Raw genomic sequence first — 18,124 nt, 5'->3', positions numbered from 1 at the left:
ACTGTATGGGGAAAAAAAGTTCAAATAATCTAACCAAATCATTCACAAAACAAATCAGGCCCTCCCTCAAAATCGGTTCTCCCATCTGTCAGTTAATAATTATCCTAAGTATTTACGAATTATATTAATTTAAAATACGCATGGCCAGAGCTGGGTAGATTACTTATGAATTGTAATGAGTTACTGATTACAAATTACAAATTACATGACAAAATTTGTAATCAGTAATATAATCTCTTAGATTACACATTTTTGGTAACATAATCTGACTACTTTTGGATTACATTACTTTTGTGCTAACCCTTATTTGCTGTCACATATATTGCAGGATACATATCTTGTGCTATTTTGAAAAATATACATTCCAAAAAAATATATTCTATTCACCAACAAGTGCCTCAACAGATTCTTAACAGACAGTTAATACTTCAAAATAATATCACTACTATACCTGTTAGTGTTTGCCAATAGTACTGAATAAAACAAAATCACAACACATTAAAATTAAGTAAATTTAGAAAAAGGCAATATTACAAAAACAAATATTGAAAATGAAATTCACAGCGATATTTACTGCTACATCAGATATATCATCTGTATTTCATATATATTCATATATGTTTTATATTATATATCGCTTGAAGAATCACAAACATATATAAGCGGCAGGTTTATTATGAAAAAAAATATATAAACCTTAAAAAAATGAAAAATTAGGAGAATCAATGAATTGTGAACAACTTACTGTCATTGTGTAAATATATGTAATCCATAAAATAGTGACTGTAGTCTGATTACGAGTATTTTAAAAAGTTGTTTATTCTAATTACAAGCACATGATTCTTGGAATCGGATTACGTAATCCAGATTACATGTAAATTGTAACTACCCAGCTCTTATTATATGATACCCAATTTGTCACTACAACAGGTCTGTTTCACATTATAAGTTCTTCAGATAGTCACAAACCTCAAACACTTATGACAGCAAAAGCTTCAGCTGCCACCGTGTGGTTCATCACATGTACTACAGTATTTTTATACATACTAATGTGTCATGAAATATAATTAAGCTTTCTAGTTTTAAAAACCAACAAATAAAGTCCCTAGCCATAACTGAAGGTTTCAAGAAATCCGCTTAATTAGAAATGACTCTTATAAGAGAAACTCACATCAATAATCTAAAACTCTGGAGCCTTTTTAAATCAAAACACAATGTAATTAAACTCATAAAACACATTTCGGAGATGAGGAAATGTGTAACCATAGCAACAACATGACATCTGAAGATCTCACACACACCCCTCCAGCATTAGTAGCAGTGTTTTATTTTGTTCAGTTCTAATCTGCATCTGTTTGACCAGGTCAGACATCAAACAAAGAAGAAAACATGAGAATTAATTTGTGAATCATGTAGTGAAAGACGCTTCAATCTACTTACATATATTTGTATTACCATATCAATAATCCACAGAAACTGTGGTAATACCATGTTTTTGAACACTACTAGAGTAATAAAACTGATAACGCCAATGTATTCTTACCATCGTACCGCCACAGGTTTGTATAAAGGACAGATCTTTTCATCATCTGCCCAATATTCAATGCATTATAATCTCATCTTCATGCATGAGAGAAATTCACACCAGCTCTAGCGAACACAGGCGACAGCTGACCTTTATGGGGGAAAATGAATGTATAAATAAAAAAGCCAGGAACATTAAGGGAAAAATGCAGTTATGAGACACATGAAAGCCAGTGGTGTTTGATTTCACTGACATCAAACCTGTGAATGAGATTTAAGAACTGGAGCATAAATATCATATAAATTCAGAAGACAGACTTCATACACCATTTTTGTGCTTTTTGTGTTCCACTGAAGGGTTTTGAATGACACAAGGGGGAGTAAAAAACATCATTTCAGTTCAATTCAATTGCTTCAATAACACATTCCCCCAAAATAAAATCACCAGTTTTGTGTTTCAACCATAATGAGAAAACATGACATGCTGACATTGTGAAAACAGGCTCTTCTCATACAATAAACACTTGAAGGGTACTTTAAGTTGTGTTATAAGAGCTGCACTACATTAGAAATGAGACTCTGCTGATGTAAAAACTAAAGATTTCTGAATATTTAACTTGAGAGCTGCAAATTTCAAGGGATAGTTCACCAAAAACAATGATTTACTCACAGTAATGTCATTCATGTATGACTTTCCTCTGTGAAACACAAAAGGTGATATTTCATAGAATGAACATGAATACAATTTAAATTTCAGTCTGTCACTCAAAGCGTCACATGAAGACCTGGAGAATAGTGTACAAATCAGTAGTGTTATGTTATGTATCATTCTTAGAGCTTTGACAGAGTTTCACAGAAGAAAGAAGGTCCTTCGATTTGGAAAGACATGAGGGTGAGTGAAACGATTCCTTTAACGTCCATGTTTGAAAACATAAAACTACCCCAAACTAGTTACAAAATAAAAAAAAAACACAATGCAGATGTCCATATCAGTTCTTTATAAAACTGTATTGAGTTCGTATCAAATTTGTTGAGTAAAAAAATTGTTCATGAGTTTACAACATTACACGGTCTCGTCTCAGTCTCTGCGAAGTGAATTCTGTCAGCGGGATGATCTTCATGAAATCAGATCTTCATATCAGTTCAGCACAGTCTGATCCAGTTTCAATAACAGGACAGATATGAGTTAATTCAGAAGTACTGGCCTTTAGTATCAGTGAGTTAATGTGCTTTTAAGTCAGTTCTTTAAATTCATTTTTAGGTTTCCTTGATGAAACAGCTGAAACTTATCTAGGCAAGAGCAAACTCCCTCCTGTAAGCCCAACTCCATGTTGTCCAGTCCAGATGATCCTCTGGCACTCCAGACGCTCGTGACATCCAGCATGGCGAGAGACTCTGTTACCTGATGTTGAGCAGTTCCTCTCTAAGCCATCCGGGCAGAATCTGACCCATTTTATACAGCAGTTTCGAGAGCTCGATGTTACCGTCTCTGTAGTAGTTCCTCAAAAACACCTGAGACTGACAGAGAGACAGTCAATTTCCACTACTTCTTTTTAAAATAAACTCAGTTGAATGATTGAAATAAGTTCATAAATGAGTTTTATGGTCAGTAGATACAGGTACAGAGCGACACGCATCACAATCTGAAAACCACACAATCCAACCCTCTCCATTGACCATTGAAGATTTATGACAGTTTAAAGGGTTAGTTCACCCAAAAATGAAAATGATGTCATTAATGACTCACCCTCATGTCGTTCCAAACCCGTAAGACCTCCGTTCATCTTCAGAACACAGATTAAGATATTTTAGATTTAGTCCGAGAGCTTTCTGTCCCTCCATTGAAAGTGTAGGTACGGTATACTGTCCATGTCCAGAAAGGTAATAAAAACATCATCAAAGTAGTCCATGTGACATCAGTGGGTTAGTTAGAAGTTTTGGAAGCATCAAAAATACATTTTGGTCCAAAAATAACAATAACTACGCCTTTATTCAGCATTGTCTTCTCTTTCGGAATCCTTTCCATTGAATTGATTCCATTGAACTGATTCTATTGAATTGATTCCATTGAGTCCTTCATCTGTCGGCACTGGTAATGTACTTTTACGTCGTTGTTTTTGGCGATTAGAACATCCGCGACATGCACACTTACGCACCATTTAAAAAAATATAGCAATATAGCTTGAATACAGCGTGCGTCTTCCTCAGACTGTAAACGAAGCTCGGGTGCACTAGATAACACGAGAGCAGCGTCTTACATCAGCAGTGTCACTGCGGAGTCGTGAACCACACTCCGGAGCAGAAGGGGGCGGTAATGCACCAATAAGCTGGATGCCAACCGCCGTAAAACAGGAAAGAAGAAGAAGAAGCAGAGTCATGAACGCGGATTGACAACAGACCCGGAAGAGAAGACAATGCTGAATAAAGGCATAGTTATTGTTATTTTTGGACCAAAATGTATTTTAGATGCTTCAAAAACTTCTAACTAACCCACTGATGTCACATGGACTACTTTGATGATGTTTTTTTTACCTTTCTAGACATAGACAGCACACCGTACAGAAAGCTCTCGGACTAAATCTAAAATATCTTAATCTGTGTTCTGAAGATGAACGGAGGTCTTACGGGTTTGGAACGACATGAGGGTGAGTCATTAATGACATCATTTTCATGTTTGGGTGAACTAACCCTTTAAGTTGGAAATATCGTTTTCAGGTCTATGCTCAAAAAGTGAATAAATGGATAATAACTACTGCATAAATACCATAAAATCCCCTAAAAATGCAACATTTAAATAAAAAAACGTATCTAACCAAAATATAATACAATCACTTCATTGAAATAAATAAAGAATTCGGTCATTTTTAACCGACATGCAAACAGTACTAACAGAACAAAACCGACGAATATTTAAATCTCTTAATAAGAACAAAACTAACCAATATTAAATTCTCTCAGTTGCCTTTGAACACCCAGACATGTGCCCGAGTTTATGCGGCACTGAAAATTGTGTTCAACAACACTATAAATACAATATATCTAGATGTAAAATCTGGAGGGTCACTCATTGTTTAATATACTTTAATAAACTTGCTCTATGGTAAAGCACTAAGACTGACATCACAGTATGACTCCACTTAAAGCTGCTTTGAAACAATGTGTATTGTGAAAAGCATTATACAAATAAATGTGACTTGAGAGATGGTGTGCTGGTGTTCAGGTGTGTGTGTGTGTGGTACCTGTGTGTCCATGTCCGGGTATCTCTGTCCTTTACTCTTCCCTAGACACTTGGTCTGTCCTCCGTCCAGCAGTTGACACCAGAAGCCTTTCTTTGGGTCAAACCTGCAAAACATCATTTAGTTAATGTAGGAAAATCCTCAGGACACAGACATGAGGTGTATTATAAGGTTATCAAAACGTCCCACATGACACTGTAGCTTGCAAAAATGTCCTGATATTTGCTATAAAATGTATAGTTGAAGTCCTAGAGGCCAACTATTAAAGGGTTAGTTCACCCAAAAATGAAAATTGTGTCATTTATTACTTACTCTCATGCCGTTCCACACCCGTAAGACCTTCGTTCATCTTCGAAACATAAATTAAGATATTTTAGTTGAAATCCGATGGCTCAGTGAGGCCTGCATAGGGAGCAATGACATTTCCTCTCTCAAGATCCATAAAGGTACTAAAAACATTTTTAAATCAGTTCATGTGAGTACAGTGGTTCAATATTAATATTATAAAGAGATGAGAATATTTTTGGTGTGCCAAAAAAAACAAAATAACGACTTATATAGTGATGGCCGATTTCAAAACACTGCTTCAGGAAGCATCGGAGCATAATGAATCAGAGTATCAAATCATGATTCAGATCGCATGTCAAACCGCCAAACTGCTGAAATCACTTGACTTTGGCACTCTGAACTGCTGAGTCGACACACTGATTCATTGTGCTCCGATGCTTTCTGAAACAGTGTTGTGAAATCGTCCATCACTAACATAAGTTGTTATTTTGTTTTTATGCCGCACCAAAAATATTCTCGTCTCTTTATAATATTAATATTGAACCACTGTACTCACATGAAATGATTTAAATATGTTTTTAGTACATTAATGGATCTTGAGAGAGGAAATGTCATTGCTGGCTATGCAGGCCTCACTGAGCCATCGGATTTCAACTAAAATATCTTAATTTGCCTTCCGAAGATGAACGAAGGTCTTACGGGTGTGGAATGGTGAATGAGGGTGAGTAATAAATTACACAATTTTCATTTTTGGGTGAACTAACCCTTTAATATCTACAAATCAATTTTAATTGATTACATGTTCATGCTCAAACTCACGCCAGTATTTTGTGATAGTTGACTCGATTCTCCAAACCGAGAAATGTCTGGATCTTCTCCATGACTGAAGCTGGATCTGTTTTCAACGTCTGACCATCTACAACCAGAATCTGTGAGGGTGTAACGCATGAAATATGATAAAGAAAAGAGCTGTATTAGAACATACAGTCATACATCTTCATAAACACACAGACCTGGCTGTGGTGGTAGTGGTTGAGCCAGCGCCTGAGGTGTGTGGCGTACCATCCTGGAACCAGGCACCGCTTCTGCAGAATCTGCAGCTTCACAGGTGCTTTGTGGGATGCGGTAATGACATCATGGAAAGAGTATTTCAGAGCCACAGGATCAGCATGAGCTCTCTGATGCTGAGTAGAAAAAAATGAAATAAATACATTTCCTTTATCATTGTGAAAATAAAATATTTCAAGCCCAATTTCATTTACTTAAAGGTATTATTTACATTGTAAATAATAATGACTTGTTATTCAACATTGAAGGTTCAAAGTGTAATTTTTCATTTTAAAGCCAAAATACTACAAATAAACTAAGGTGACTACATGTACATACCACATTTCTCATAGAAATGTTGATAAAATATAATCATAATTACTGTGCAATAAGTATGGTATCATGATTTTAAGTGTTTTCATGGTTACATAAAAGTACTGATACCACACAAAAACATTTAATTTTCATTAAGGACCATTTTAATTGTGATTACTACAGTTTTACTACAAATACCACTGCTAAATGGTTGGTTACTATAGTAAACCTAGGGAAAATGAGCAAATTACTGAAATCAACATGGGCTTGGAGCACATATCCCACCAAAATTAGTAAAAATGCCCCAAAAATCCAAGATGTGGTGCAAAGAAATTTTTTTTATAATTTTATAAGCCATACTACATGAGCAAGTCGTGCTGTTTTCCCGAATATCAGCAGCATGTTTGCAAATAAGTATGGTATGTAAGTATGGTATCATGATTTTAAGTGTTTTCATGGTTACATAAAAATAATGATTCCACACAAAAACAATTTTTATAAAGGACTATTTTTCATTGTGATTACTACAGCTGCACTACAAATACCACTGATATACCACTGTATATTAATAAATTAACGAGGGCTTGGAGCAAAACTGCCACCAAAATTAATAAAAATGCCCAAAAATCCAATAGATGGAGCAAAAAATGTCTTTATATAAGTTCTTGTTTTTTAAAATTATAAGCAATTCCACACGAGCAAGAGTGCTGTTTTCCCGAAAAGGCAACATGTTTGCAAATGAAAAATTGATTTTATACAACAGTTCAATAAACAACTCATTAATATTAGGTGACTTACATTTTACACACAATATTGTCAATATTTACTGCTTTTGCTTTATTTTCCCAACAAAAATAGTTCCAAACAGTAGAGCCATTGTGCGTCTCAGAGCAACAGTTTTCGTTTTATTACTGAATGAATCTGTGTTTTTGAACGACTCGTCTATGAATGTAAACGACTCAACGACTCACTCATAAAGACAGTAGTCACTTGCTTTATCCCTGAATGAATCAGCAGTTTTGAACAAATCTTTTGATTCAATGTCAAATGTTCAAACTGGCGCCAACTCCTGCGAGGACTTCAGATGACACAACATCTGGATCAACATGCACATTCCCAAATTTCTACATATCCTAATTATTGTTAATATGTAATTCATTATTTCCAGGAGCTCATTGCTTCTACCTTCAATTAAACTGCTAACAGTGATTGTAAATTAAATTATTACATTGTTAGTTAACTGCATGATTATATGTACATTTCTGAAACCACATACATTGGACAGTCACCTCCAAAACCAGATTCTCTAAATTGTAATGTTGACATGCATTCTCTGTAAAGCTGCTTTGAATCGATATGTATTGTGAAAAGCGCTATACAAATAAATGTGAATTGAATTGAATGTGTCACTCGTTAAGACAATGATTTGCCGCCACATGCTGGTGGTTTTAGTATCATTTCATTTTATCTTAGGGGCTGAGAGAGTGACGAAGATTGAATGCTGTTTTTGTTTTCGCTCATGATTGCAACAATAGTTCTGGTTAACGAGATAAAAAGCATTTATAAATAGACTATTAAGCGTGAAATATGATAAAACATTGTTAAATATAAGGGGCATAATAAAGTAATTGCAGTCATACTGCAAACAATGTTTTTTGTCTGTCTTTTTGTCTCATTGGGGAGCCTCCAACTGCTTTGAAATGGGCCTCTGAATTGCAAAGGCCGCCTCCGGTCACATATGTACCTGGTACCAGGCGAACGCTCTGTCTGCAGGATCACTCAGGACCGTGATGATTTTAGCTCTGGGCAGCAGCGCTGCGGCTCTGGACGGGGCTACATCCGAATCAAAATAATTGGCACTTTTTTCAAAATAATATTCAGAGCTGCTGTTAGAAGGGAGGGGGAAATATTCCATATACCTGCAGGAGAGAGAGAGAGAGAGAGAATACACAAACAACTGAGAAATGAATGCAAAGAGCGAGAGTTTTGGACACTCCAGCAGTGTGAAGATTCAGCGTGTGTGATGTTTGTTGCTCTGCTGATGCTCACCAGTCGATGCCTCGGTGATAATTGTGACCGCTGAAGAACTGAATCTCCTCAAACGTCTCTTTACTAGGGTAATTACTGGTCAGATCAGGGTGCATCCCCAGAAATAAATAGAGAGCTGTTGTTCCTGAAATGTAAAGAAAGAGAAACAAGGAGAATGTACCATGGTAACCACGGTATCTGCAAAACATCAGTACTAGTATCAGTGATATACTATTATAGTTTTTGTTACTAGGCCTATATTTTGTTAATTTTAGTTTTAATGTTTTAGTAATATTGTTGTTTTTGTCATTTTTATTAGTTTTGTTAATATGTCTATATAGTTTTTATTAAGTTTTAGTTTCTCATTAGTAACACGAGAATGAACCTCATTGGTTCTCGCAAAACATGCTGTTAACCGCAACTGATGTGAAGGTGATGAATGTTTATATGTGAATAAAAGCCTAAATTCAATCCGTTCATCATATAAAGTGATCGTGTCTCTTCAGAGAATTTGGACTAAACCGCTCAATTCATATGGATTAGTTTTATGAACTCTTTATGAACTTTTTAAAGCATCAAAGTGTCAGTTGGAAGGACAGAAATCTCTCAGATTTTATCAAAAATAACTTAATTTGTGTTCTGAAGATGAACGAAAGCCTTACGGGTTTGGAATGACATGAAAGTGAGTAATTAATGACAGAATTTTCATTTTTGGGTGAACAAACCCTTAATGCAAAAAATAAAATAAAATAACAATTAAACCTATAATTTAGTGTGCCTCTTCTATTTTAAAACCCACTAGCCGCCACTTACAATATATCTCTATTTTATATTTAATTCATTATTTACATTTCAGTGTAAACAGGTTTGAATATAAACGGAATTCAAATCTATTTAAAATTTTTGTTGCATCACCATCTCGTGGTGTAAAGTTCCTTTGTGAAGGTGTGCAGTGATGAGTGTGTCCATCAGGTGGCGCTGTTGATCCTCACCAGTCTTCTGAGGGCCGATGAGCAGCAGCTTTGGGAAGCGGTCGCAGGTTTTCTCTTTTGACCAAATGTCCTTGTGTCTTTTATCCTCACAGGGGTCCTAAACACAAAGATAGATAATAGATAATAGATGATAGATAATAGATAATAGGTAGATAGATAGATAGATAGATAGATAGATAGATAGATAGATAGATAGATAGATAGATAGATAGATAGATAGATAGATAGATAGATAGATAGATAGATAGATAGATAGATAGATAGATAGATAGATAGATAGATAGATAGATAGATAGATAGATAGATAGATAGATAGATAGATAGATGAGTCAAGTCACATCGTGCAGCATTTAGTTCATGTTTCAAATACAGTTTGGATGCTTTCATCACGTCTAGACTGTGACTATTTTAGCTGGTCGTTTTAAAATAGGCTAAAGTTTGCATCTTTCCAACTCTAAATGTGTTTATTGCATGCTTTTCTTAACGTGTAGATTTAAATTTGGTTCCTGTACAGCATTTTTTTCAACTTTGTAGTTTTGAAATCATACTTTATAAATGAACTGACACTGACACAGACCTGCCAGAGCGGCTCGGCGTCGGACGGGAACAGGTGGAAGTATTTCTCGGCGAGCTGCAGCGGAGGAAGAGTCTGTAGTTTCAGATGAGTCCATGTGAGCAGGAAGTTGAGTAGCCGTTTGAAGGTGTACAAACCCAGACGGTCATTCCCGTAGTTGGACAGGTGCGTCATGAATATGCTAATCTGAGAAAGAATCAAACATATTTTAAGGCTGCAATTGAAATATTCTGCAGCAGAAATATCCTATACTGTAATATATCACTGTATACACCATTCTTGTTAAATTAGTATGTAAACAGCATGCAATGCTGCAAACAGTAGTATGCTACATTGTGGTCACATGACTGGTATAGTTACAAGTTAAACTAGTTTCAGGATCTTTCTTGTCTCGTGACTCTTATGAAAGTGTTCAGTGATAGTTTAAAAGCATCTCTAAATAAAACTTTTGTAATACAAACAATTGTTTCTCTGAATCCATTCAAACTGCCCATTTCAGTGAATCAGTTTTAAACTCAGATTCAAATATTTGTTTGTGACTCAAATAAAAGTGAATGTTTAATTTTCATACGAATTTAAAGGGACCATGACATGAAAAATCGAATTTGCCTTTTTTTGTGTGTTATGTGGATAACTTCTTGTAAATTGTGTTTAATAAAATATATATTAGCAAAAGCATAAGTAGATAAATAAAGTTGCTTATTAATATTTTTTCATTGGTCTTCATAAAAAAAAAAAATTAAATATTCTCCTTTGAGATTATATTAAAAAACATTTCTTGATTAACCCCTACATTTTTCTAATAAAGCGAGTTTCTTTAAGCAGTATTTCTGTAGAATGGCAGGTTATGAATAAGAAACAATTTCATAATTATTTAATAGATAATATTATTTCATAGTTTTTTATATTTTATAATTATTTTATAATGGTTTTATATTTAATATTTTTTCATAATTATTTTATAGTTAGTTTAGTATTTGATCCCCTGCTGATTTTGTAAGTTTGCCCACTATCATTTTATCATCACTAGTCTATCATTTTTATGGTAGGTTTATTTTAATGGATAGAGACAGAGTATCAACCAAAACATCCAGAAAAAAAAACATTATAAAATAAAGGTTTGATCAATAGCATTTGATCAAGTGAAATAAGTATTTGATCCCCAACCAACCAGCAAGAATTCTTCCTCCTTCTGCCCATGTCAAACACAGATTAGTCCCGTAACTTTAAGAAAGTACTCCTAATGTCAGCTCCTAATGTCCAAAGAATGTGTATCTTCCATTCAAACCTCTCCACCACCATGGGCAAGACCAAAGAGCTGTCAAAGGACATCACGGACAAGACTGTAGACCTGCACAAGGGTGGAATGGGCTACAAGACCATCAGCAAGAAGCTTGCTGAGAAGGAGACAACTGTTGGTGCGATTATTCGGAAATGGAAGAAATACAAAATAACCATCAATCGCCCTCGGTCTGGAGCTCCATGCAAGATCTCACCTCATGGGGTAAGGATGATGATGAGAAAGGTGAGGGATCAGCCCAGAACTACACGGGAGGAGCTTGTAAATGATCTCAAGGCAGTTGGGACCACAGTCACTGAGAAAACCATTGGTAACACACTACGCCGCAATGGACTGAAATCCTGCAGTGGTCCCCTGCTCAAAAAGGCACATGTACAGGCCAGTCTGAAGTTTGCCACTGAACATCTAAATGATTCACAGAAGGCTTGGGAGAAGGTGCATGGAGGTGGAAACATGGTTTGGGGCTGTTTCTCTGCCCCAAAGGACAACTTCACTGCATTGAGAGGCCGATGAACGGGGCCATGTACCGTAAAATCTTGAATGAGAACCTCCTTCTCTCAGCCAGAACACTGAATATGGGTCGTGGATGGGTCTTCAAGCATGACAATGACCCAAAACAATCCACCAAGTCAAACAAAGGAGTGGCTCAAGAAGAAGCACATTAAGGTCATGGAGCCTCCAGACATTAATCCTATAGAAAATCTGTGGAGGGAGCTGAAACTTCAAGTTGCCAAGCGACAGCCAAGAAACCTTAAGGATTTAGAGAGGATCTGTAAAGAGGAGTGGACCAAAATCCCTCCTGAGATGTGTGCAAACCTGGTGACCAACTATAAGAAATGTCTTTCCTCTGTGCTTGCCAACAAGGGTTTCTCCCTAAGTCATGTTTTGCTTGGGGATCAAATACTTATTTTACTCACTGAAATGCAAATCAATTTATAAACTTTATATAATGTGTTTTTTATAATGTGTAAATTAAAATAAAAAAATATAAAACAATTATTTTATAATTGAAAAATAATTATTTACTGTACATTGATAAGCACTGGAAATCTGAAACTGTTTGGCTTGAAATTAAGGTTTCTGATTAAAACAATTAAAACACCCTTTTAATTGATATCAGGTCAAATACAAGCATAATGAGATGTTTGCTGACTATCATCAAAAGGCTGAAAAAGATTAACATTTTTGGTAACACTTTAGTTTAGGAGCCAATTCTCACAACTAACTAGTTGCTTATTAGCATGCATATTACTAGAATAATGTCTGTTTATTAGTACTTACACATATTAATGCCTTACTCTGCATAACTATATACTACATCCCATAATCCTACCTTAACAACTACCTTACTGTTATTAAGTAGTAATTAGGAGTTTATTGAGGCAAAAGTCATAGTTAATAGTTAGTTAATACTGAGAACTGGACCCTAATCTAAAGTGTGACCACATTTTTATAGTTAAATATCCCAGTCCTGCTGACAATAAGTGCATGAACACAGTGACTTCATGTATAAGTAAAGCGAGACTGACGGGGTTGAGCAGGACGGTGAGGAACAGCTCTCCTCCATCGATGAGACGATCCAGCTCCTGTGGGCCGCCGGGATAGTCCTTGTGAAAGATGGTGTGTGTGAACAGGCCACACGTCTGCCTGGGCAGGACCTGATGAAAACACACACAAATGTCACAGTGACTTTATGTGTGTGTGATGGAAGTGTCTTCTTCTCTCACACACACACTCACGCAGGACAGCGCCTGCCTCACTGAGGGAATAAATAGACGTGAGCTAATGTAATATTCATAACATCTCACACTGAACTCAGGAGCTCGTTATGGAATCAATGAAAAAGCGAGCAGAATATTAATATGCTCCAGAAATAAAGCCCAAATGAGACGCCAGACGGGCCGTGGTCAGCGGACAAAAGATCTGACTGTTTTATTGTTAATGTTTGGACTTTGCATGAGACCAGCACCTTTGATCGTTACTTACAGGGGCTTGTGAATCTTGTCTTTTGTCGTGAGTGCTGATTTTAAAGCTTTTCACCATCTTTTCACAAACGACAGAGAACATTCTTTTCTGTTGGAGAGTTGTGCATGTACAGGCCTAATATTCAGATCGGATCTGAAGGCATTAATATAAAACATTTCAGCTTCTGTGGCTAGTCAGATACAACAGACCAATCACATGTGACATTTATTTAAAAAAATATATTTTTTAAATCAAAACAATGAGCGAGATTTGAGAATTATCAACCTTTTTCCAATAAAACTTGTTTCTTTAAGCAGTATTTTTATACAATGGTTAAGAATAAAATCTGAAACAATTATTTCATAATTATTTAACATTTAATATTATTTTATAATTATTCTAAATGTTTTTATATTGTATAGTAATTATACAATTACTGCATTCAGTTATTTTATCATTTAAAATTATATTATATATTATATTATTTCATGATTATGAAATAATTATTTCATAATGATTTTATAATTACAAAATTATTTATGTTTATTAGCACTGGGAAACCCAATTATTTTATAACTATTTCATAATTATATTATATATAATATTATTTCATAATTATTATATTTTATCATTATTACATAATTACTACAGTTATATACTTATGATAATTTAATATTGTATATTATTTCATAATTATTTTATGTAATATTTCATAATCATTTAAATATTTAGATTTTATACTTTTTATAATTATTATATTATTATTTCAGTGATTTTATCATTTATAATTAAATAATCCCAAATAAATAATTATAATAAATTATAATTGTTTCAAATCATTAAATATTTAATATTATTTTAATAGTTAAATTATAGTTAATAATAATTATTACATACTTAATTATTTTAATTTATAACTATTTAATAATTCCAAATTACTTATTTTTTAATATTATTCTATAATACATGAATAAATAATAATAATTATTAATAATAATAAATATTCTAAAATAATTATTAGATATAAAATAACTATAAAATATTTATAGCATTTTGTTTATTTTATTTTATAATTACAAAAATATTATTTATGTTGATAACCACTAGAAAACCCATAATATTTTTGGTAATTTGTTCTGTGTGGACGAATAATCATTCATTATTCACTCACTCATTCTACTGTGATGAATAAGTGGAGGGTAAAAGCTCTTGCTGTCACTCTTCATAACAATGTGAAGGTCTGACTGTCACTGAGGGCAAAATGTGACAGTCGTATACAATTGTCAGAATCAATGAAAAAAAGTGTCAATTTAACAATTCAGCTGTTCAATATGCTGACGCATATTTCCATATGAACAATAATGATGAGCTCACAAACACACACACACTCACTCTGATGCCGCGGTGAATGAATCCACGTCTGAACCGAGCGGGTTTGAGATGTGGATACTCCTCAGTGCTGGTCACTCTGATGTCCCATACGCGCTTCCAGGCCTCATACAGCTGGATGTGAACGGGATACACGCCGGAGTGATGAGGAGCCACTGCGTAACCCAGATGAGTCGGGATAGAGTGATCCTACAGGACAAAATCAACCAGCACAACACAGAATGACAGTCAGAACTGATGAATAAAACACTCCAGACCCATGTGTGTGTATGTGTGTCTCACCTCAGCGAAGCGTCGGTTCAGGATCATCTGCTCTGCTAACACACTCTGGTTATGGAAGCGGTGTGGCTGCATGTGACTCCACATGTGAGGAAACCACCAGAACTCATGAACGTACGACAGCAGCAGATCATCACCCAGATCCTCCTCATCAGTACCTGACACACACACATTTAGACATTTAGACATATACACACACACTTCCAGTCAAAAATTTGGAATAATTATGATTTTTTAAAATGTTTTTGAAAGAATTTCAGCATCATATATATCATTAATGCTTCTCAAAAGCTGAGAGTTTTCACTCACCTGCATGAAAGAACTTCCCTGAGAAGCCCAGGTTAAAGGTGAAGTCTGGAATCGACCTCCGCAACTCATTCTGAGTTTCAACCAATGCCTGAGAAGATACACACACACCACACCACACACTATTCATGATATTCACATATCTACACATAATTCATGTATGCATAAAATAGCGTTTTCCAAATGGAGACATCAGAAACTATAGGGAAGTGTTGTTTACAATTTTTTTTTGTTTGTTTACTTGATTCCAATGATTGTGTGTATTTGCTCTCAGCGTCATCACACTCAGCTACACGCATCGAACACACATTTACAACTACAAACAGCATGTTTATGTGGTGAGTAAATAAAAAGATTTCATTGCATTCTTCCACCATGTCCGTTTCTCACATACAGCGATTGCATAACTTCAGTAGACATGAAATATAGTGATTATAGATGAGTTGAATAGAATACTTTTACAGACTCTAATGGTGCTTTTAAGCTGCTCTTTTGTTCATTCTGCTAGAATCTAATGAAATCGGTCATAAGCATGTCAAGGTCACATTTCACCTCAAAATCAAACAAAATTAAAGGGGAAAAAATAAGAAATTTTAAAATTCATTTCAAAATATATTTATTTTATTTCAAAATATATTTTCATTAAGAAAATTCACTATTTTTTTTGCATTGTGACATTATTTTCATGACAAATAGGCAAATCAATTTTCAGTGGTGCAAATAAGATTTTTTTACATGTGGTTCATGTGTAAAGCTTTAATTAAATAATTAAATCACAAAAATGTCAAATTAAAATAAATAATTTTGAAAAACATTTGATTTTGATCAATTATTAAATTATTAAAATATTATCTTAATATCTCAGGGGAACTTCAAGTCAATATTTAAGCTCAAAAGGGGTTTGGCTGAAAAAAAAAAGTTTGGTAATCCCCAATTTATACAGAAAATACAATTATATAATATGTATTTATGACTGAAGTGTTTGCTTTTAATATATTCTGATCAAATAAATAATACTGTATTTTAGTCATTTTTACTTTAATGCAGTAGAAATGACTAATGATTTAGTGATGATTCTCATTAGATTCTCATTAAAACACCTGGACACATGATCAAAACAATGTCACAATGCAAAAAAAAATAAAAATTTAAAAAACTAAAAACTTGGAGTGTCCTAAAAACAAGCTTCATTCTCTTTATACTAAATTTATTTTCTTATCTTTTTCCCTTAGATTTTGATGTGAAATGTGATCCGGACATGTTTTCATAACATAGTTCCATATATCTTTTTTGTGTTGCATGAAAACAACACATAAAATAAAGAAGCCACTGTATAATATTTAGCTTTAGATTCCAGCTGTAATTTGGCTTGTGATTTTCCCATAGTTCCATGCTTCTTTTTTTCGCACTTTCTTCTAATTATAGACAAAAAGCCTAAAAGCAGATGTTTGAGTCAATCTCTTTAAGTCACCTTGACATCCGCCACCTTCATCCTGGTCCCTTCCTTGCCCACAAATATGTCATCGATGTCCACCAGTATGAAGCGGTCCAGGGACAGAGACAGTCTCTTTGCGGTGAGGAAGGACACAGCGTCCACAAACACCAGCTTATGAAGCCAGAAGGAAAGGTTGTGTCCGAACAGGACCCTCTGGATCCCGTCGTGCAGCCCGAGATCTTGCACCACGGATGTGTGCAAAAGAGCACCGAGCCCAACGCTCTCCCCCGTACGGGTTTTCGCCAGCAGAACCGGCTCGTAGGTGGAGTGATTGGACTGGAAGACGGTCCAATCATCCCCGGGAAGAGGACCGCTAACCACCTGAGACAGAAACAGAGAGAACGCTTTATTTGGAAGTTAAATTTCACCTGATGAACACTGAAACCTCATCTGACCTGCTGCGCTCGTGTGATATGAAGAAGAGGTGATTTAGGGTTGACCATACAGTCCTTCAGTCCCAGGTTGGAGTGCAGGAACAGAGGGAATCCTTTCAGCTGCGCACTCAACAGACTGTTTTCATTGGCCTAACGGGACAGACAGGAAGTGACATCAGATGATCTGATATAAATGCTGTGTTCCATCCAAAGTCAGATCCCTGCTGAAAAATCCAGCATAAACCAGCATGAATTCCATGCGGGTCTAGGCTGGTTTATGTTGGTATAGTGCTGGTCCAGCTGATGGAACGTCATGCTGTTCTCAAGCAAAACTGAGCTGGTGAAGCTGGTTTACCAGCATGGTCATGAGGGGTTGGATTGTGAGTAGGCCAGCTGTCTATATACAGTACAAGCAGTACTTTGGGGCAGGCATTTTTTTGCTTGCTTATTTCTTTATTAAACACATTAATGACGTAAAGGAAAAAACAAAATAATGATTTAATATCTGATTTATTGTAATAAATAGTGTTACAGTGTTACTTTTGGTTTCTATAGATTGGGACCATATGAAAACTAAGCAGTGTTTGTTTTACCCTCAGGTAGGGCTGTGCCGATAAACAATATCATATCGAATCGCGATAAAATATATGTTGATAACGATGATAAGCTCTAGGTATTTTTACTCGATATGGATTAACATAAGAGCTAATCATACAGCAGAAATATGCGACAACAGCCAATCAGCGTGCAGATTTTAACATTCACATCAAACAATAAAGTCACAATGACGACAAAAATGAGTGGAAGCAGCGACGAAAGTGAAACTAACCTCGAGTTATTATCCAAAAAATTGAAATTGTCGACAAAAAAGGTAGCATGAATTTGGTTATATGGAAGTGGTTTGGTTATTTAAAAAGCGACCAGGCGCAGATTAACACGATCTGTAAAATATGTCGTCAAAAACAAGACTTTCAACACAACCAGCCTATTCCATCACAGTGCTTCCCACACA

At 35.1% G+C, this 18,124-nt stretch overlaps 1 protein-coding gene across 1 annotated transcript in view; it reads right to left on the bottom strand.

The window, feature by feature from the left end:
* Positions 1 to 1,062: 1,062 nt before the first annotated feature.
* ndst1a (N-deacetylase/N-sulfotransferase (heparan glucosaminyl) 1a) overlaps positions 1,063 to 18,124 on the bottom strand; it is a 39,363-nt gene continuing 22,301 nt past the window's right edge. The window contains exons 3-16 of the mRNA XM_067383209.1: positions 17,134 to 17,262; positions 16,715 to 17,059; positions 15,247 to 15,334; positions 14,941 to 15,095; positions 14,662 to 14,847; positions 12,834 to 12,962; positions 10,008 to 10,190; positions 9,431 to 9,527; positions 8,460 to 8,583; positions 8,155 to 8,329; positions 6,062 to 6,232; positions 5,868 to 5,977; positions 4,764 to 4,866; positions 1,063 to 3,042 (exon numbers count right to left, since the gene is read on the bottom strand). Of these exons, the coding sequence (XP_067239310.1) occupies positions 2,923 to 3,042; positions 4,764 to 4,866; positions 5,868 to 5,977; positions 6,062 to 6,232; positions 8,155 to 8,329; positions 8,460 to 8,583; positions 9,431 to 9,527; positions 10,008 to 10,190; positions 12,834 to 12,962; positions 14,662 to 14,847; positions 14,941 to 15,095; positions 15,247 to 15,334; positions 16,715 to 17,059; positions 17,134 to 17,262 (2,115 nt within the window). The 3' untranslated portion in view covers positions 1,063 to 2,922. The remainder of the gene's footprint in view (positions 3,043 to 4,763; positions 4,867 to 5,867; positions 5,978 to 6,061; positions 6,233 to 8,154; positions 8,330 to 8,459; positions 8,584 to 9,430; positions 9,528 to 10,007; positions 10,191 to 12,833; positions 12,963 to 14,661; positions 14,848 to 14,940; positions 15,096 to 15,246; positions 15,335 to 16,714; positions 17,060 to 17,133; positions 17,263 to 18,124) is intronic.

Source organism: Chanodichthys erythropterus, chromosome 1, assembly GCF_024489055.1.
Source record: "Chanodichthys erythropterus isolate Z2021 chromosome 1, ASM2448905v1, whole genome shotgun sequence".
NCBI classification, from domain to species: domain Eukaryota; kingdom Metazoa; phylum Chordata; class Actinopteri; order Cypriniformes; family Xenocyprididae; genus Chanodichthys; species Chanodichthys erythropterus.
The sequence above is the reverse complement of the archived record's forward strand: the minus strand, read 5'-3'. Positions and strand labels throughout refer to the sequence as shown.